A 23126-nucleotide genomic window follows, 5' to 3' on the forward strand; every position below is an offset into this window, starting at 1 on the left:
CTATGAGTTAAAAATAGGCATTTGTTCACCCTCCTCAGTTGGAAGTTTCAATCATAAAGCTGCATTTTTTAAATTATGAAATTTGTGAAAACAAAAATATATCTTACACTGCTTTAATACTTTAATAACATAGTGATCATCTCATGATTTCTAAAATTTAAGGAATTTCCCCTATAGTTAAGCATTTATGGGTTGAGTATGAACTCTGAAAGTGTGAGTGTGACACATTTTGACTTATGATTGTTGTTGGCATCTTTGAGATGACTTTGGGAACGATAGGCATATGACAGCTGGGGTAGCTGTTACATTCGCACGGGAATTTGGCAAACCCACTCTATGGAACTGTGTGTCTGACCATCTGGCATACCAGCAGGTCAAAGATGGAGCTGGAGTATACAGCTTGATAACAAAGCTGGATTACTGGGGGAAGCCCAACCTAAATGATTATGACAGGGCTTTTGGACAGTTCTGCAATGATTTTAAAAGAAAGGGCTACAAATATCTCTACTGCTCTCCCATGGGCTGTATAAGAGATAGAGTAAAAGTAGAACATTTTATAAAAAATGTCATCAAATTCCAAGTGGAGACTAAGGCCCAGATTAAAATTGTTGCATACAACCAAAGATCAGCACGTGTTTTGCGGAACGGCCTGGATCACAACACCTTCATAAAGGAAATGGAGAGGTGCTTGGAGACCTTTTCTTATCTCCAGAGGGAAGAAGATCCACTAACACCAATAGCACCAGGAGAACAAACTTATGCAGATGTTGTTAGCCGCTCTTCACCAGTGAGTCCACATCACCCACCGCTGATTAATCCAGTGAGCAGACAGCAGATGCCGACATCAGACGTCCCTCTTCGCCTCTCTATGAGTACCACCACTGACCACGGAAGCCTTCACCTACCAGTTACTCCGGAGTCTGACCGGTCATTTGGTGTCATTAGTGGTGAAAAAAGTCAATCTAGTGTGAAAGTGAGTGGCAATGAAGATGATCGGGCAACCAAGGGTAAAGATAGTAGCTTAAGTCATAGTTTTTTAGAAAAACGGTCTCAAGTCAATATCATAGTGTAGCTTCTGGGCAATTGTATACTCCTACTCGATTAAATCTTCTTCAGGTAAATATTCAATGTTTGAGAAATAAGTTACTTGAACTTGAAAGCTTCTGTGAGGAAAATAAAATAGACATAATATGTCTCTCAGAACATTGGCTTACTTCTGAGGAATTACAGGTTTTTACACCACATGGTTACGTTCCAGGTAGTTTTTTTATTAGAAAAAATTTCAAAAACGGAGGTGCAGGAATTTTTGTTAGAGAGGGGATTGAATTCTGTAAATTTGATATGAGTAAATTTAGTTCAGAAATAGACATAGAAATTAGCTGTGTTAAAATAATTAAAGACAATTTGTATGTTATATCATTGTACAGGTCACCTCGTGGCAACATAGATATATTTTTTGAGAAACTTGAATTAGCCGTGAAGAAGGTTTTATCGAGGGGGACCAAAGTTATCGTCTGCGGAGATTTTAACATAGAAATGATAACAACTGATAACAACAACTCAATTTTGTTTTTGAACTTATTAAGATCAATTAATTTATACTGTACTTATTCCTCACCCACCAGAAACAATGCCTGTTTGGACAACATTTTAGTTAACTTCTCCCAAGATCTGTATGAAGTTACCTCAGCTGAGGGTCACTTTGCGGACCATACTCCACTCCTTTTCACTTTAAAATCTAATATTTCATATACCAATAAAAACTGTAAAACATCACAACAAACTTCTTATTACCGATCACAGAATAATAATGTTATCCAGCTATTTACCAATGAATTAATAAAAGAGAAGTGGAGTATGGTCGAAGAGCACAAAAACGGCAAGATAAATGTTAATACACTGTTTGATAGCTTCTTTAAAAGATATGTAGACCTTTGGCATTTTTGTTCACCATTATTAAAATGTAAAAAAAGCAAACCTACAACTAGTAAAAACAAAGTTAACTGGTATACCAATGAGTTAAGAGTTGAAAGAGACAAAATGCTGACTTTATTTCACATTTACAAAGATTTATCAAGGAGTGGCTCTGAGCAGACCCAATTGGCTTATAACGCTTATCTCACATGTAAAAGAAATTATAGAAAAAACTTAAAACTAACTAAAAAAATAGCTTGTGAGAAATACATTGATAGTGCAAGAAACAGATGCAAAGCTGCTTGGGAGGTCATATCCCAAGAAAGCTGCAAAAGTTCCACCAAAGTCATCCCTCTTGACCCTGAGTGTGTAAATCAATACTTTATAGAATCTGTCAATGAACTGGTGAAAGGCATTCCTGACACTAATGTCAGTATCTGTGATTTAATGGGTACAAGACCTATAGCTCCTAACTCCTTTCACTGGACAAGTGTAAATCTGGTTGAAGTTTCAAAAATTGTTTCAAGCCTATCAAATTCAAAAAGCACTGATTTTTATTGGATATCCAACTATTTACTGAAACAGACAATAAATATAATTAAGGAACCACTTGCTTATATAATAAGTAGATGTCTAGAATCTGGCTATTTTTCAAATATGTTAAAATTGTCTAAAATTACACCGGTTTATAAGAAAGGAGACAGAAATCTTCCACAAAATTATCGTCCTATATCCGTTATTCCAATTTTTTCAAAATTATTTGAAACTGTTATGTACAATCAACTTAGCAACTATTTTGAAATAAACAGACTATTTTCTGAGTCCCAATTTGGTTTTAGACCCGGACATTCTACGATTTCTGCAGTAATGAAAATTGTCAGTAAAGCACTACATGCCTTTGAAAATAAAGAATCAGCCTTCCTATCCCTATTAGATTTAACTAAGGCATTTGATTGTGTACCGCCTATCAATATCCTTACTAAACTTAACTTTTATGATGTTTCTGGCGACTCCTTGAAATTAATTGAATCATACTTAATGAACCGTAAGCAATATGTAAATATTATGGGTGCTCACTCATCATTGTGTGATGTCTCCTTGGGAGTGCCGCAGGGCTCAGTTCTCGGACCATTTCTCTTTATTGTAATAATAAATGATCTTCCCAAAAATGTAGGTGTAAATTCTATTATCTATGCAGATGATTCCACGTTTTTTACTTGTAATAAAAACCTTGACCTCTTGGAGGCCAGAATAACCTCAGCTCAAAACCAAGCACAAGAATGGTTCTCAGCTAACAAACTGCTGTGTAATGAGACTAAAACTCAGAATATTTTGCTCAGTCTTTCACAAAATCAAAACTATCAATCAAAATCAATCATCGATCTAAATCAATCTGTAAAACTGCTGGGAATTCACATAGACTCAAAGCTCACATGGAATGACCATGTTGTAAATTTGTGTAAAAAACTCTCAAGGGTCAATTGTTTGTTTTGGAAACTGAGCTCCATAATCTCTACTGACTATCTGAGGACTGCCTATTTCGGACTCTTTCAGTCTCATATTGCTTATGGTCTCATACTTTGGGGACACTCTGCAAATGTCTCAGATGCCCTGATTCTTCAAAAAAAATTAATTAGAACCATTTGTCAAGCCAGGCCTGGAGATCATAGTAGATGTCTTTTCAAACAATTGAAGATTCCTACAATTATTAACTTGTATATTTATCATGTATTAATGTTCACAAAAACAAATCTAAATTCTTTTTTTATTAGACGTGAGGTACACAATCACAATACCAGGAATAAAAACAAACTTGAAATCCCGCAACATAGGTTAACAAAGTTTGGAAATTCTTACATGGTAAATTGTGTTAAATTTTTTAATAAGCTTCCCGATAATGCTCACACCACTCCTCTTAAAGGCTTCAAAACCAAGATGTATCAATGGCTTCTAGACAATCCATTCTTTACTATTAATGAGTTTATGGCCACCAACATAGATAATATATTTTAAGTTTTCAAATTAATGATAAGCATTAACTTTTGTTTGTTTGGATGAGGTTTACCAATTTTATTAATTTAATGTTTATGAAGCTGTTGTTTGGGTACTAGGCTGGAGTTGCAACTTTAGTTTTAATTTAAATATATTTAGATATTATTGATGATTATTATCGATATTATTGATATTATTTTATGTTATTGACTGTATATATTTATGTTGACCATGCCCATCTCATGTAAAAATGATCAACGGCAATAAATATCTTATGTCTTATGTCTTATGACCAAAACCAATATTGACACCCTCCCGGCAGGTGCACAACATGGGGAGGAAGTAGCTCAGGGGCGTGTTGCAAAACAGCGCTTATATTTCACAATCAAGCCCAAACCCCCAGAAAAATTCTAAAAGTCACATTTTCAAATTTAAATGCCCTCTAAAAATTAAATATCTCTCTCCATGTAATTCTTATGTGGAAAATAAAATGGTAAATGACTGAAAATGATGGCATGTACACAGAAACCTCTTCGGAACATACTAGAAACTTATAAAGTTGTGCAAAAATGTAGAGAATACAGTACTTTTTTATAGCTTTTGGGCATAAATATTAAGATTTTACCTTGTTTCTTTATAAAGAAGGTACAACCACTGGTATACGTTAACACAAATAAAGAGATCTGAATATGAAAACAACGGGGTATTGAATGAGGTTGTATGCATAATTTGGTAGGAAACCATATTTTATTAGTGAAATAAGTATTCATATAAGAGGACGGAACACACTATTACAAAATATATGTATTATATACATGCAATGATAAAAATATTGTTTATTTTAGAATATTTTTGTACTTAAACTTGGAAATACGTTTAAGGCCTCAGGTCCCAAAGTATACTACAATGATTGTCTGTAATTGTATTTTACTTACTGTGTCAAATAAAAATTAACCTACTTTATTCCAAACAAGAATAATAGGACTCACTCCAAATATGTAAAATGAGCAGTAAACGAATTTAGGTAAATAAATATTGCATTGGTGCTTAATAATGTGGGAAACATTTCTTGTACATAAACCTATAGCCAAACATAAAGAATAAAAAGTCTTTTAAAGCCTATTAATACAATTGACTAAGTAAATTAATGCTGATAAACAGTCTGAAAACTAGTGATGTGACGAGTCGGGTACTTTCCTGACTCGACTCGCCAACTGCCGTGAACTCACGAGTCGAGTCAGACTCAACTCGAAACTCGACCCAAAACCAATGCATCATGTGAGTCTGCAACGACTCGGGGTCGACCAATAGGGTTATAGTTTTGCGAGTCGGCAGACTCGGTAGCGGCCAATAGCGTATCAGCTTTACGAGTCGAGTCGACTCGACTCGAGACGTTCCGAGTTCGTGTAAGTTCAGCATTCTCCGTACGAGTTCTTTTTGTGGATCGTGAAGGGTTATACTCGCACTCCGCCAATAGGGTTTCAGTTATACGAGTCAACTCAACTCGCGTTCCGCCAATAGCGTTGAATCTATGCGAGTTGACTCGTAAAGCTGTGACGCTATTGGCCAAAAGCGAGTGCGAGTAAACTCGAGTCAACTCGTTACGTCCCGAGTTTGTTAAGGTTCGGCTTTCTCCGCATGAGTTCGGTTTCTTGACTCGGCTTTTGCGAGTCGGACTCCTAACGTTACGAGTTCGTGTAGCTTCGGCAATCTCCGTACGAGTTCGTACCAACTCGAGTTGTGAATGAGATGACTCGACTCGGGTCTTGACTCGAGTCAACTCGACTCGCCAACTCAACTCGTCACATCACTACTGAAAACGTATATTCCTTAATGACATTTTAGAACCATAGAAGGTTGCAAAATCAATGAACTAACCAACAGATATTCACCCATCTACACCACCTTACTTAACATTTTTAACATTTAAAATGTATTCAGAATATAAAGACTTGAATAACTATACAAGCCAAACATTGTTCGATATATACATTTTAACATGTAAAATAAAATATAAGACTAAACAATAACATATATATTCTTATTTTAATAGAAAATATCATAAGATATAAAATAACAAAATGTATAAAAAATACCAAACCTCATAATTTTACCACTGGAGATTCATAACAAACTTAACAGAACAATAACTAAACATGCTATAAAAGTATTAGACATTACTATATTTTGTTAATACCGGTACACCCTTGAAAAATACTTGAAAGTACCTGATTTAGTTATGTGGAAGATAACATATTTTAATATTGTAAAATATCAAAATCAAACTACATCGCTCTTATGTATGTTGAAAAAAAGTAAGCACTTATAAAGCTGGTTCAGGTTTGATTAAACACTAAATACTCGTCATCCATCCCCCTTTACAAGTTTGCGCTGATTATTTTAAAGATATTAAAATTCCTCTTCACTAAAATAAAAATAAAAAGCTTGGATAAAAAAATACAAAAAATACAAGGATAAAAAAGTTAGAGAATGGTCTTAGATATTATTTTTAACTATTACGAGTTTTAAGTCTTAATCTGAAATGATTCTTACTTTGACACTTTAACTAAAGGTCGTTATTCTGAATGAAGCGGTTCCCTTCTGAGTGCTTTCCGATGTATCTAAATCTACATCTTCCATACATTCCTGCAAAAAAACAAAAATCAATTCCAAACTTATATTACCATTGTTGTCACAATCTGTACCATGTTTCACCTTCAAATGTGAGGTTCCTGATTCGATCCAACACAATATGGACCCAGATGCAATTTATATTAGGACTCGGGGCTATAGAATACAGGGGCTAGCTCACGTCTTTGATGTAGCACTTGCCGACACGGCCCCGCTCCCCCACCCCTTGTGACGTCACCGGGCTGACAGTCGGGCCTGTTTCCATTACGCGGCCAGCGAAAATCTCCCTCTTTTACACGCTCCCATACCGTTGTACGAACATATTTCTCATATGATACTTATATCGTTTTATTCTGCATTAACTGTAGAATCCAAATATCCAAACAGTTTTTAGTTTACCACAAGTAAATTGGTTTTATAGCAACAAACGTTGAGAAACTACAATAATGAAAAAAGAAGCGAGGAATATTTTTATTTTCGGGTTGGCACAAACTTTCAGCGTAAAGAATTATAACTGGATGAAAACTGCAGTCAATCAGTTCTACCATAGTAATTACTTAACGATTCTTAAATACCCATAACAGTTCATTAAATCGTCTCAAAAGACAATTGTTTCAAGATAATTTTGCCGTTCGCTTCGCAATTTTTAGGTTATTGTTATATGGCAACACTGCATCTAACACGCGTGAAATCAACTTCACTCTTTCATTGTTATTCGCGTCTTCTTTTTGTTTCTGAAGAAGATAGAGAAAAGTGATCAGAAGATGAGTAAGTGGCTGAAATCAGCGAAATAAGTTACAATTATTATAATAAAAATACTATTGCTAAAACGCTCTTTTACTTTTTTTTACGAATACACTTTTTACACTTTTACACTTTGTTCTACAGACAATATAAAATTACCTAAACCATTACACATTCCTAAAAGATATCCAACCAAGTGTATTAGAATATATGACAAGGGATACCGGAATATCAAACAAGACAAATAACAATTTTTGTCTACACAATTCTTAAAATTCTGTTTTAGCACTAATTAATTGTTTCAATAATGGAAACAGTGCAATTGTTTTATCAGGATCATAACAATTTGTACTATCATGTTATAAACAGCACGATGCGGACATGTGCGGAACGATGTAATTTGATCGCCAAGTTTATAAAGCCTTACTTCCTGATAAGCACTAAACGACCCGTTGGTTTTATCGAGAATTTTCAGGCTAATTATTGAAGTAGAACTATTAATGAATATTTTTCTCGCTCAGAGTTTGTCCCTATCAAAAAAATAAAAAAAATCCCCGCTTAGTGACTTTTTGTAGTTCACAAGTTTGTAATCCTTATAATTATCTCCTTTTAAAAAAACATATTATTGATCATAACTCAAATGTTTTTGGACCATCAGATTCGGTAGTTAATGCAGATTACAACGATATAAGTTTCATACGGACAATTAAATTGTGTTAATTTAGGCAAGCGTTTGAATGAGAGGTTTGTATATGTGCCGCGCGCTAGCTACACCCGTGGAGTCAGCCCGGTGACGTCACAGCCACACGGCACTGGGACCACTTTGCTAGTCGACGTGAGCCAGCCCCTGTATTCTATAGCCCTGATTAGGACTAGCTGTACCCGCGGGCTTTGCCCCGCTTAACTTCATAAGTATTCGCATGGCTCAACCACTTCCTGGTTGAAGTTCGTTCGCTACGCTCACTCACCTTCAGGTTGGAAATCGTTCGCTGCGCTCACTTGTTTTCAGGTTAGCTCGTTCCCTACGCTTACTCGCCTCCAGGTTGATGTTCGTTCGCTGCGCTCACTCACCTTTTGGTTGCAAATTAGCTGTTGTCATAAATTTAAAAAAAGTCATCCCTTTAATTGTTTATAATACTTTGATAAAGGTTTTTATGTTTTAATATTTAACATTGGAGAATTTAAACGTTGTTCAGTGCACAGGTGTGCTGCGATTGGGGTTTAATACATTTGGACTTATTAAAAAGTAAAATAGTTTTCTGTGCTGCACTCTGTAGAAACACTGTGGCACTATTTCAAATCACGACTAATGCTAATACAGAATGTTGTGATTACTGTATTCAAACCTACAAAACACAGTTGGTGAAAGTAAACATCTGCTTTTAAATTATATTTATTTGTAAACATTGTAGAACAAAAAGTCTGACATTGGCCCACTTAAAACCCTCTGGGGCAGAGCCCTTTTGACGGATCTGCACCAAACTTTACTCGAACCATCCTTGAAAGATGCTTAACAATCCCTGAAAGTTTCATTACAATCTGTCGAGCGGTTTTGGAGTCCATAACGTATATACTAGGGATGGACGAGATTGGATTTTTAGTTCGAGACGAGACGAGATTTTTTATTTCTCATAAAATTTCGAGACGAGATCGAGACGGGATTTCCCTTCTCATACACAACGGGAAATTCACGTTCGGAATTTTTACCTGATTTTGTAACATTGTTAGATGACTGTTTAAATACAAAAAAAATGATAATAGGCAAGAATATTTATTAAAAAACATCAGCATAACATTTTTTTATTAATCACGCCTAACTTATTAAAAATGCCTACGATTAGGAAACATAGTGATATCAGTTAGGATAGAGTTCAACTTATCCTAAAATAAAATAAATCATAAAATAAAATATTAATTTTTATAAAATAGTTACTTGTTTTGACTTTTTTTATAGTAATAAAACATTCCTCACACTGCTAACACTTAACAAAACTTCTCAAATGTTATTAAAATAATTAAAGTAATATTGACATTTGAAGAATTAATTCAATAAGAACGCCTTCGCAAAGGAAACGCAACTACAACACCCTCCTGTATTGCGGGTATTGCATTGACTTTCTGCAGGCGTTTTTAATTTTTTTTTTTTTTTTTTTTTTAATTCTCGTCTCGATAAAAATCTCGGCCAAAAAGAAATCTCGTCTCGTGTAACGAGATTTAAAATTTCCCGAAAATTTCTCGAAATTTCGAGACTTGACCATCCCTAGTATATACATATATACACACATACATACATAGTTCCTCTTTTATAGATACTAGTGTACATGTTGCTCGAATTCGAGCAATTGCAAAGTATTACAGGAGTTATTTCAAAAAGAATAACAGTCATATTTACAATGAGTTTAAAAGAGTCAACTCAAAGAATACCAGTGTGTAACAAAAAAGATACTCACGATTTATATAACAGTAATCAACATTTCCTGTAAACATTGTATCATATTTCATAACCTAGAATTACTTTTTAACGTTTTCTACAAACATTTCCTGACTTATAGCCATATAGGGTTGACCATGTTTATCTTCGTTATTGATAAACCTAAAGCATTCCGGCCAGGTTTCTCCTTCTCAAAATGCCTCGCTGTACAGGCAACACATGTCATTGATAGATGACCGGTTGAAAACGAAAAGTCGTTTTGGGGTAGTGTTTGGGCTTATTTATAAACTAATATTTGAGATTGTCCAGGGTCAGGTGCTGACTGATGAATTAAGCCTATTATGCGCCACTGTTCTGTAGCTGCGGTCGTTATCACAATTGCGTCTCCTGTCTATGTTTCGTTGTCGTCGCGTCGGAGGCATTTCAAAGAAAGAAACAACAAATAAACAACTTAGCTACACAAAACAACGATAAATGCACAAATTTAAGATACAACCATACTAACACGATCCGTCCTGGGGGTTATGTTTACACAAACTCAAATAGTAAATAAATGTACTCAATATGTTTCATTGGATTGAAAAATAAATAACAGCAATTAAATTATACAGCTGATCAAAATGTAAACAATTATGTTCTTCATAAGGATAACATGGGAAATTTCAAAGCCACTGGGGCAGAGCCCAAAGGACTTTTTCAAAAATGTAAGGCCAGTTTGCAAATCTACGCGACACGCTCTTTCCAATGAGACGTCAATGGATAAAATCGGTTAAGAAATGACGGAGGAGTTCAACCGACAAAGTTTCATGTAGCGTATTAATTATATAGATAGATTTCAATTAATGGCTCTATCTAAGAGTAATAATATTAGATGGTAACAAGATCAGGGTATGGATGGCTCCTTTAAAAAAAACATTTAAAATGCACAAGCGTATAGTACATAAAAAACCAGTATCTTTGCATAAAGGTGAAAATGTTTAAATAAGTCCTTTACAGTTACTCTAGAAAAAAGTTGGACAGTACCACTATTGATCTTAGAATCTAATGTTAGAAGAGAAAACAAGTTGTGTTACATTATGTAACAACTTTAAATCAAAATTGTAATGTCAATCTTAACAAACAAGTTAACTCTGCTACAAACATAAAAAAAACCATGAAACCAATTATTATCAATCAATTATCAATTATCAATTATTTAAGATGGGGACGCCACTATGTGCGTATTTTAACCCAAATATGAGTGAAGGATGAGTGTAGGATGAGTGGCGCGATCTTGTAGTCTTGTTAGTGACTAAGGCCGACATGTTCCTTAGACACAGCTGTTAATTAATAGCCCATACAGCTAATGGCAACTAAGGGACCTACAGTTTATAGTGGAATCCGAACCACATTTTTCCTTGTAATTTACGAATTGGTCTAATTACCAGGATAGTACTGCGGATAGTCGTAGTACTCACTAGTGCGGACGTTAATCCACACCAGTGAGCATCGCATCCACAGTGCATCCCTATAAATATCCACAATTCGTGACCTCCTAGTAGCTGGATTACAGGACGACGCCACCCGTCCCAGTCCATTCAAAATCATTTTGAGTAACTGAAAGCAAAACAATCAATGACAACTGATAAATTGAGTAATTTTCTTAAAATTTGACTAAAAAAAACACCTTTTCAACAGACAAGCATACATTTTAACTTATTTATCCTGTCTATAGTTTGTTCAACAATTTACCTTGATGGTCTTTGCCGTCCCTTGATGCTGGTGGAAGAGGAGAATAATCCGCAAAAGAAGGTTCATCATCATCGTAGTCCAGTGGACTTCTAGATGACTGGAATCCAAAATGAGAAATTTTAATCACAAAACTGTTTAAACTAGATACTGTACTGGAGAGGTCTAATCCTCAAAAAGGGCAAGAGAGAAAAATTATCTCAATTCACAAAGTTCTATCATAGATTAAAACATAGTCTGTTCCAAATCTGCTGAAGAATTTTTCAAGGTAAGATTAGTATTTACGTTTATGTAAATATATATACACCTCTCGTTTATGTACGGTGTTTGTTTATGTACACCTACGTTTACGGAAGTGGATTAAACAAAATCAATGGAAATGCCCCCTTTTGTTATGTAGAAGAAAATGTACTTGAAGTCAGTTGTCTTGTGTTTATTCACTTTCCTTTAAAAGTTATATTATTTCAATTTATTCTCTCGTTTTTATTAGCAACTAAACATCTGAGCCTGTATGACAAGGCGTGAGTGGAATTCCAAAACACATCACTGAAGGAAAGTTAAATCTTACGCTAGTAATGGCCGGCCGAACAATCTTCATGAACTTTCCTCTTTGACGAGCCTCCTCCCGTTCATGGTCGGAAGTCGGTCGTGAATCCAAAAACTGTAGCCCAGGAAGCCGATACAACACATAGTACCTGCACATTTATTAAGTTGAATTATTTCTAACATATATTTGATTTTATTCGTAAAAATCTCAGTGATATATTTTCACCTCATATTTGTCACATTAGGAAAAACAAATAGTCTATTAAGAAACTACTAACTTCCCAAAACTCAAGGTATTTATTAGTAGAAACTTATCAAAGCATTGCAAACTATTAACACTTCCCGGACCATAGGCAGATATATCCCCTGTCAGTTTGTGAATGCGGTAGGGGGATATATCCGCTTATCTATTTTGGTTCCGTGGACGGTAGATTATTGCGACAATTAATCTTTGTAAAAACGGTCTTTTTATTCAATTAATCTCTGAAACCGATGTACTAGGAATGTTTAACAACGAGAATAACTTGATTCTCACCAGACCATTTATACTGTTAGGTTATTTTTAGTTGAAAATTTTCAAGTCACAACCGTACCTGTATCTCTGGTAGTCATCGTCATCTTTGGTGCTGTCAGAGAGCTGGTTGGGACAAGCTACATTGCCCAGTAAACTCAAGTACCTCAGTCTAGGCAAGTTATGATCGATTTTTGTCAGTAACAGGTCAAGATTGGTAATCTGCAAAAACATGGCAAGACTTAAAATTAAGTGGCAATTTTCAGATACAACGTTCATTTGGAAGCAAACTGAGTTCAAAGTTATACAAGTCAATGTTTTTTTGCAAAGGTGTTTTTGTTGTTGTGTTTACCAGTGGTGCATTTATCAAGTTTTTAGAGCATGATATTTAAGGAGTTAGATTTTTGAGAATAGGGATTGGGAAATGGGTCCTTAAAAAGTAGAAAGGATACACAATTCTATGTCCTCCCCTTCCACTCCATCTCCTTTGTTATCCTACAAAAAAGAGGTTCTCTCGTTTGATCCAGAAAAGAATTGGAGGCTTTTGAACGGTTAAAAAACTGGAGCGAAATGTCATTATTCAATAGGCTTTTACATAATTTTAAATCATCTGCTGTCTTTTAATAAAGGGATACAGTAGACTCTTAACCGAGCCTAAAGGGATCGGATCTAAGTCAGATAAAAACAAAAACATTTTACCCCCTCCAGGTAGACCGATTGTGGCCAGCTGCAACTCTATAACCGAAAGAATCTCGGCCTATCTTGATTCCCATCTTCAACCTATAGTAAAAGAACTACCCTCCCATGTGAAAGACACCAATCACTTCCTAGACAGACTTCAAATGATTCCCACACCTTTGCCACCTGATGCCATTCTAGTAACTGTAGATGTAACCTCACTGTACACCAACATCCCCCACACGCATGGCCTAGCAGCTTTGGAACACTTTCTTGATCAACGACCGAAAAACTCACTTCCATCCACTTCTTTTCTTATCAATTTGGCCAAATTTATCCTAGAGAAAAACAATTTTCAGTTTGAGGGAAAGAATTACATCCAAACTATAGGCACAGCAATGGGAACAAGAATGGCACCGTCATATGCCAACCTCTTCATGGGTCGCCTCGAACAAGCCTTCCTCCGACAGCAAAAAGTACAACCTGAGTGCTGGTTCCGCTTTATAGATGACATCTTTCTAATCTGGACATCTGGAACAGAATCCCTCAATGAATTCCTCAAGAATCTACAAAATTTCAGTATTTTACAGTTCACCCACAACAGCTCACCTTCAGAAATAACATTTTTAGATGTTAACGTGAATTTGAATAATGGACTGATAACCACTGGCATTCACATCAAACCCACCAATAACTTACAATACTTACATTTTGACAGTTAAAAATAAAATTAAGTGCTATTCATTAAGAATATATAATCATTATTCTAAAGTAGTGTGTGCATTATTTACAAAATAAACTACGCATCTCCTTTTTTTCTTAACCCTTTCCACTCTCTTGTCGACCGTCAGCCGACATCGGCCGTTTCGCAATCATATTGCCGAACGTATGAGCCAAAATGCCGAGATTCCTAGAAATCAGCGGTTTAACCAAACTGCTCTCAAAACAGGGTCGGTTAAAACAACCTGTAATATTTCATGAGTGAGGGCAGATAATCCGATTATCGGTTTATGTGAGGTCGGTTAAGAGGGAGTCTACTGTATTTCCAACACTGCAACAGTTCTCATTGCCAAGAGGTCTGTTTTATTTACCTGGTGAACCTATATCTTTCCTGTCTAGCTTTGCTACCCACTAAAACCAGCTACTTGGCCAGGAGTCCTATGATCAAGGACACCAGGGTCCAGTATCAAACCATTAAAACGTGATTTCATTTCAAGCTCAAACCATCTACCTTCTCATTACCACACAGACTAGGAATGAGCATCGATAGTCGATGTTTTTTCTGTCGATGTTCAATGTTTTTTACATAGATGGTAGGTTACCGATATTTTTGTTACATCGATGTATTTGGCCTAGTATTGAGATATCGATGTTTTTAATTACTGGGAAGTACAAAAAGCAGATGAAAAACTGAAAAAAAAATAGAAAAACATTGATGTTTTCGCAACAATGTTATCGGTACATCGATGGTTGACGTTGATGTTACCATCGATGGTGAACATCGATGGTTGACCTATCAATGCTCATCCCTAATACAGACAGATCCACAACTCACATTGTTCTTGTTGAGAGAGAGGGTGTGCAGAGCAGGTAGTGGGGGAAGCACCAGCGAGTCACTCAGCTGATTATTGTCCAGCACAAGTTCTGTGAGTTGTGAAAAGTTGGCGAGTTCATTTAGATTGGTGAGCGAGTTATAACTCAGGTCTAGAGCTTGAACTCGAGATCCGTACAACTTGGACAGAATCGGCGGAATACGGTGAACGTCCTGTCCCACGTAGCTTAGCTGTAACAATACAGAAATTGAAAGTCTTGAAGCTTTGAGCCACATGCTAAACCTTAGCTTGAGATTATTCAGGCTTGAAATACTGATCTAGTCTTACTATGGGTGACACTCTTAGATATAATAATTTCTCTGATGATCATCACCATTGATTGAGTTTTGCTCATGTTTCTTTGTGATCATAATCCAAATTATTGAGGGACATTACAATCAATATCATTGAAATAAACTATCATACCAATGCAATGGACTCTTCTGTCTAAGTGCAAACAACAGTTTTCTCAACTCACTCAAAAAAAAAATCATTAAACTCAGTTTAGAAAAAAATAGGCCTATATAGGTATACAGGGTGGTCTGGACCTAGAGTTAATTTTTTTTTTTTCGGGTTGTAGAGCAACACAAGTGCGACTCAAATCCACAATTTAAAAAAATATATTCTATACACCTACTTGCAGAAACATTATTTTGATTTTTTAGAAAAACCGGTACATTTATACAAAATTTTAAAATTCCCCTAGTATTTTCATACATTTTTATAACTTTGACACTACCATCATATTCTCCATTAAATTCTATGTAAGAATAAACAGCTTTTGGTGAGCCCAATAAAGCTTCAGAATTACTATTTAAATTGATTAGAACTAAGAAATTTAGATTTTCCCCAAAAAAGGTTAAAAATAAGCCTACAGACACTTTTTTTTAAGAAAAGTACTAGAGATTAGCAAATGGCTACAAAAACTGCTCTAAAATCTTAGGTTTTAAAAGATAAAGGCATTTATCTTGCTTCCTTTTAAGTACAGCTATTCCAGTCATAACTGTGGAAAACATGGTTTAAGGAAAACAAAAACACACCATAACAAACCAAAAAGACACACATGATAGTTTTTATTATTATAGAAACAGCATGAGGCTGCAACAGAATTTTTATCTAGACAAGTTCAAAACAAATTCCAAGTATTGGATTGATAACCAAACCAAAATGCAAATTCATTTTAATTTATTTTCAAAATGTCCTCCGTTCTCTCTGACTCTAGCTCTCTTCCGCAAAGAAATCTATGGGGTTCAGATCAGGAGATCTTGCGGGCCAGGGCACTGGACTTCCTCGGCCTATCCACTTGGGATAGTTTAGCACTTTGCCAATCTCGAATGTCAGTCGTAAAATGAGAAGGTGCTCCGTCTTGTTGATAAATGATATCTTGACGATTTTGTGGACAGATGAAGCTCTTTTCACAAGACAAGGTGTATTTTACGAATGACATTTGAGATTATGCATTAAATTAGGCATCATAAAAATCAAAATAATGTTTCTGCAAGTAGGTGTATGGAATATATATTTTTTTTTTATTGTGGATTTCAGTCACACTTGTGTTGCTCTACCACCCGAAAAATTGTTAATGCTAGGTCCAGACCACCCTGTATAATTGCAATTAGCCCACTTCGTGAGCAGTTCCAAAAGTAACAAGTACAGTGTTACATGTTTCGGCAGAACATCATTTTCAAACACCTCAATCTTAGTACACAGGAAATTTAACACCAGAACTGAAAATGGATTCATGTAACACATTATTATTTTTGTAACTACCTTACAAAGTATTTGTAAATCCATAAGAGTGATTAAGATTTTAAAATATTTTAAAATTTAATATTTTAATGTCTGTTTCCAAGCCTAAGCATTTTTTAAATGTTTCTATAAGGTAATGGTTCAAACTCTATTCTTGTACCACCTAACGTCGACCTTTTGAAGATAGTATCAAAAGCCCCATGACAAATGGGATCTGGGTCTAGCAACAGATCTTGCTTGTAATTAAACCAGCAACTTTCAGATTTAAAGGTGAGCACCAAAACCACTCGGTTACCCAGACAATTAAAATTTCGATGTTGACAAAGTTTTACACCCTGTGCCTAACTAATGTGTTGAACAGTAAATAAAAAGTAAATTTTCATGGCTGGCAATACCTGTGCTAAGTTGCCTAAAACCGAATCTACATTGAGAGTGAAGCATATGTGTGACAGAACACAGTCTTTGTTAGCCGCAGCGGCAGCTAGGGCGAGGCTACGTCTAGAAGTACCGTGGTCGTTGGGACAAAGCGCTGCCTGGCCGTCGTGGGACGTCAACACGGCCAGAGTGTATTTGAACACACAGGAGAATGATTCCGACACTGGCATTGCATGAGAGAATATCCACTAACCAAACTGTTGCTAGTACAATTTATGCAATTTTGTTATGTTTTTACTTTTACTTATTAGTTAACTTGGCCTACATATTCTTTAAAAAAAAAAATGGCTTAGTTAATTCTATATGAATATTTTAAAAACACATACAATTGCAATAGGTATATCAGACAATCAGTCACTAAAGAAAAAAATTCATCCACAAAACTGTAGTTGCGATAAAATCACAAAACATAAGGACAATTTAACTCTCTAAAACTATTTATTTATGTTAAAGTTTTTCATAGTTTTGTTCAACAAACAAAAAAGCACAATATTTATCACGGCCAGTCTTCAAGAAAACATATCCACTTTAAATCTTTTGCACTGATTCCAGTGATGAGGTTTCCTCATCATCTGTCTCGCTTTCATTTCGACACTTGTACACTAAAAACTTGTACAACAAGTAGAAAAGGTAGTAATACACTACAATGACCATCAACATAAGGTGTTTTGATCATTACTTTCACTTGAGGAAGCCAAAAGGAACAAAAGTTGTTGCACAATAAAATTCACTAACAGTCACACCAGTAAGAGTAGGCACTAGCTGATTAGCATTGCAGGCATCACTAGTGTAAGACGTAGGCAGGGGTAGAGAAACCCTTCAAGTCATAGTCACGTCACATCACCAACCATTGATTGATTTCTCCAATTTCAAATCAATTATGTGGATTGAGTCGTTGAAACCTTTTAAATTTAAGGGATTAATTTCAAATTATTAAAACTTAAGATTCTGAACTAATTCCATTAATAAAATTATTGATGTGCAAATTTTGCCATGGTTCAGGATACTTAAAACAAACAGTTACTTTATGCAAAAAAAAACTATGTCGGAAACATTTTATGAGTTGTGACAAAATTAGTTTTACTTGGTAACAAAAGTATGGATGGTTAAATTTTGATTAGCGAATTTTTCCCCTATAGGGAATAAGCTATTACCGTAGTACTCATGGTAAGACCTGGACCCGGGACTGATTTACTTTTTTGTTTTGAGGTCCCTAGAGGCCAAAAACACCACCCGTTCAAATTCATATATAAACATGTCCGTTAGCACGATAACTTGAGCAACAATCATCTAATTTCGATGAAATTTGGTATAAACCTAAATTTATTTGAACGAGTATGTGAACCAGCATGATCAGCTTATGGGAACAGGGGTTCATGGGGTAAAAATTGGGATTTACATTTTTTACTCAAAAACATACATTTAGTAATTTGTAGGTCTATAGCTTAAAAAAACAAATAATTTATTATATTTTGTTGTTATGCACTTAATGGTTAAGGAGAAAATTAAAATGTCTATAAAGTTCTTCATTGAAGATAAATTCCCTATGAAACTTAATGGAACGTCTAAAGGCCTATAGTTGTGTATCAATAGCCCAGGATTTAATTCAGTTGCGCCAATTTGATTGTTGTTTAGTCAAAGATAACGTTAAATGTTGTCTGGGGCGAAATAGTGATGATAAAATAATCTTAGAAAAACGTTTTGAATCAAATGAAGATTATTTTTATTCTGGTTTCTGTCAGATTGTGTTTATTATTTGAGGGATCACACAATGATAGAATAGGCCACTGTATTTTTGCGGTTTTTGTATAACTTAAAGAGCTTCCATATTATTATAAGAAAGAACAAACAGGATTTAAATTTCTGAAAGTTTTGTTAAGCTTTTAACAGGGATTTAGATTTTGTTTGAAAGATAAGAGAACATTTTTTCTCAAGTATTACATTTTGTTTTATCATTCATGCTCAGTACGGTACATAAAGGCAATTGAGGCCAAAAACAAAAACAAAAACTTAACAGTAAAACTGAAAAGTTTGATCAATCAGAAGAACCTAAATCATGGATCAAAGGGCAAAAATAAAGGCCAAAGAAGCAATAGGCCCTACACTTTTTTATGTTGAGATTAATGATAAATGGGACGATAATTTTAATTTTTTAGATGTTGCACCACAAAAGTTGAGAAGTGATTTTGTTTCTTTGACACATACCAACAGAGACGTGCCACTATGTTATTTAAGCGCTTCCCTCCTCCTCCTTTCTTTCTCAAACAGGCCAAATTATCTGCATACAACTAGGCACTCCCTGATGTCCCTTTTCCATCAAAACAAAGCTCCCGTTTTAAGGATCAAGCTTCTTTCTCTTCTGCTTTTTTCATACTACTCAAAAATACCAAATCCCCCACCCCCAATATTCCTCTCTCATATCAAATCCTCAGGGACACACAACATCATCCTCGTGAAAACTACCCCCCCCCCCCCCCCCCTATACTAAATGTTATGTTACAAAACCTGACAACCAGCTGGTATTAGAGCTAGGTCCGCGAACGGGATACTATGATCCGGGATACGGGATACGGGATATCCTATGCAGCCTATCTGCTGAACGACTTTCTACGTTCAGGTAAGGGAATTGCTAGTAAGATATAAACACAAGCTCCTAAGGAGAATTTACCTCATCGCTATCCTTCCCCCAAGACCGCTGTGGATTAGTTTGCCTACTGATGTAGCAAAGGCAGCGGATCTAGACTTGGAGGTCACCAATTAACCTGCCCAGAATTGGGGAGAAGCAACTCCATTGTAGACCTGGGACCAGAGTGAAGGACACTGGTTGGGCCTGGTGTCTTGGAGCAGTAGACGTGGTAGAGGATGGAACCACGGTGTATGGACATTAAACAGCTAACTTGTGTGTTTAAGACATGTGAAAAAATTCTGATGACTATCACAAAGACTATCTCAGTTGGTCAGTCCCTCAGAGTGAATCCCACCTTTCCATCATACAAGGCTTGCCCATGGATTCTAGTAAGGGCAATTCTTCAGGTTTATTTTCAGGGAGAAGAGCAGAGGGGAGCGTAGATACTTTTGCACGGAGCTTTCTCCCAGCTAGAACTCCAAAAAAAAACTTGACTTTTTATTCACCCTGTATGTTCCACAACAAAAACAGCGACAATTATAGCCATCCGTACTCCCCAGTGTGAGAAGGGCACAGTCCAGGAAGAGGAAGAAGGCTGAGGGAACTTGGATTCCTAAAGCCGCATACAGGAAATCTGAGGGGTTTATCAACAGGTCTAAGAGGAAAAGGACGGTGGAAACTGCTAGCCTCTTCCTTGATGGGCTTGACCCTTCGTCTACCTAGGGAGTGGCCACTGGTTTAAGGTCCGGGCCAGCCCCAGATAGATGGGGGGTCAGGAGATTCCATCATACAGATTATAGATTCTAGCTAGTTGAGAGGGCAATGGGTTGAAGAGCCCAGGAACGGCTACACCCCTCATTAAAAAATCTTTAGCATTGTTTAGTTTTTTGCAATAAAAATAGTTAGGAACTTAGGTTCTCAAACACATTTCTTGACTTAATTAATTTTAATTACAACCGTTTTGAATCTGTTTTGTTTCAGGCTGGCTGGATAGCTACGATGAGTGCCCACTCTATGAGTGGAGGAAATATCCATTCATGCTACCTATCGTAGCATAATGATTAACTATCAATAGTAAACTGAAAGAGAATCAGTTTTTGTTTCACTAGTTTCAGACTGTAAAATAGTGTATAAATTTATCATAGCCTATTCGAGATGAGTAGAGAATAATAGACTAAAACATAATTGGTGGGCTATTAGTGAGGGTAAATTAGGGGATCTACAGGACCTACAGGTTTATTTGTTGATCTACAGCTTTACTGGTCATGGAAATTTATTTCCAACAGTGATGAAAAAGTTTTTACTAATGAGAATTATAATATAGGAAAATAAATTATATTTTTATACAAAGTATTGATATGGGATATGCTGTGCAAAGGCCTATTTTACAATTGTCTACTAATTTATGGATAAAAAGATTGCAAGTCAACAGTAAGATAGCAAAAAATATAATTTTATTAGGGCCTAAAATAGACTTATGCACACCTTTTTTAAATGACGGTCAAACATTTATGACATAGGCCTAACTTAGACTCAATAAATCTTATTTCTGTATCTGCTGTGTTCGTGGCAAAATCATGAAATGTTCCGTGATCACGGAGACATCATAAACATCTCCCATGATCATGAAACATAATGAACATCTTCCTCAGGGGAAATATAGAACCTCTTCGACGATCACAGAGACATACTAATTGATTATGATTACGTCCTGCTAGTGAAGCAAATTTTTAAAATTCTTCTGCGATTACGGATTCTGGTAGGCCTACATCAAGAACATCACCCGCAATAACGGGGGGCACAAAGAACATCTTCCGCTATCACAAAGGAAAATACGAATATCTTCTGATATCACGGAGGAAATATTAGCCTAACATATTCCATGATTTTGGACAGACAATGATCGTCTCCCGCGATAGTGGCAATATCCTGAATATCTTTCGCAATATCAGCAAAGTCCTTTTGTCCAAGAAAAGGGGGGTTTAAGACATCCAAAACCCTCGTTGGCTACGCCACTGCTTCAGATGCACCCTTTCCAGTTTTGAAAACTCATGCACCCTCAAGTAGGTTTACCCAATAAATTTATTTTACCTTTCCAAAATATGGGCTCTTATGTTTGGTAACTTTTACTATGAATGATGATAGTAAGTCCTACCCTATCCTTTTTAGATCCTTAGGTCAGAGTCTTTTTTTACTTAGTCACAATACCTACTTTGTATGGTCGCCATTTCAATAAAAAGTATTTAAAAGTATATTAAGTACAATACCTTAAAGTAATACAGCGAGTTAAAGCTTTGTTTACACCAATTTTTTTTTAACATTTGTCTATTTTCGACAGGTAATATTTTCTTACTTTTACTGGTTATATAGCCTAATATATTTGTTATTTTAAAAGATATCTAGACTACAGGTGAAAAGGTTTCTAATTCTGTTGTAAACCCTCAAAAGCTGTTGAAAATATTTGTACAAGACTAGCGTTCGTTTTGTTGTTGTGAACTTATGTTTAAAACACATATAAACTCAGTGTAAAACATGGTTTTTATGTACTAATAAACTTGTAGGCCCCTATAATAAAAATGTGAAATGTGGACCGAGTTAGTAGGTTATCGATAGTCGATATAGCCTACCGAAAATACCAATGTTTTGAAGCCAATAGTCATGTTTTTCCCATTGATAGTTGTCTTCCGGTATATTATTAGTATCGATATTTTACTCTGATATTGTTACTACCGATTTTTCACTCCAATATTTTTGTTAATAGCGTATAAACCAAGATCGTCAGAGTTAATAAGTTATATAGATTTGGGGAAAGCGGCCCTTTTGGGATAGGCCTAAGTCCGATACGTAAGTTAGGCATAAGTTTCAAAGAAAACGTTGAGAGGCAAACTTTTTTGGTTATATCATTTTAATTCTCCTGTAAATAACAAAATTTTAATGGAATAAAGAGATAAATATTATATATTTCATTATTTAAGCCATTGGTCGATGTTTTCTTAAGTTACATTTAAGTTATCAATGTTTTTCTCCGATATTTTGAATTCGATATTTTTTCATCGACATTTAAAGGCCACTATCAATACTTGATGATACTAATATCAATGTTACTGGTTCGATGACCCAACACTGGCAACACTACACCAGTAAATGTAGGTCGCTTTAACCTCAACATCATCAAGAAACAGCTCTTGGATTAAATGAGTTACAGCTTAAATTAATGGTTATAAAATAACTAAAATCACCAAAACAATATTCCAAAATAATAATATGCATCCTAAGCTTAGTTAGGTCTAATAAAGATCACTTACTTACCCTTCCATTAAAAAATTTTATTGCACCCAAAGATTCCGTAGTGTTTTCTTCAGAGCCCATCCTTAAAGTTCAGTTGGTATCACTTTAAATAAGATGAGAAACAAAATCTTCTATGATAATTAGAGTAAATCTCAATATTAAGACAAACTTTTGTTAACAGTTTTAAATTTTAATTCTCTCTCTGTTATCTGCTCGCACGCACTTGACGTTTTGCGTTTTGTTTGGTACCGTTGTTTTGTT

At 35.5% G+C, this 23126-nt stretch overlaps 1 protein-coding gene across 2 annotated transcripts; it reads right to left on the bottom strand.

Moving 5' to 3' along the window:
• Positions 1 to 4644: 4644 nt before the first annotated feature.
• On the bottom strand, positions 4645 to 23100 carry LOC128983167 (leucine-rich melanocyte differentiation-associated protein-like). Of its 2 annotated transcripts, none has more exons than XM_054402346.1 (6): positions 22887 to 23100; positions 14731 to 14958; positions 12580 to 12719; positions 12009 to 12135; positions 11444 to 11540; positions 4645 to 6552 (listed from the first exon to the last, which is right to left on the bottom strand). In XM_054402346.1, exons 1-6 carry the CDS (start codon positions 22944 to 22946, stop codon positions 6473 to 6475), a joined length of 732 nt encoding a protein of 243 aa, XP_054258321.1. In that variant the 5' UTR covers positions 22947 to 23100; the 3' UTR covers positions 4645 to 6472. The 2 variants fall into 2 exon arrangements, with proteins under 2 accessions (XP_054258321.1, XP_054258320.1); XM_054402345.1 differs by lacking the exon at positions 22887 to 23100 and adding an exon at positions 16912 to 17234.
• Positions 23101 to 23126: the final 26 nt, after the last annotated feature.

This window comes from Macrosteles quadrilineatus, unplaced genomic scaffold (genome assembly GCF_028750875.1).
Source record: "Macrosteles quadrilineatus isolate MER2022 unplaced genomic scaffold, UCM_ALF_1.0 Scaffold_1__1_contigs__length_201487025, whole genome shotgun sequence".
Classification (NCBI taxonomy): domain Eukaryota; kingdom Metazoa; phylum Arthropoda; class Insecta; order Hemiptera; family Cicadellidae; genus Macrosteles; species Macrosteles quadrilineatus.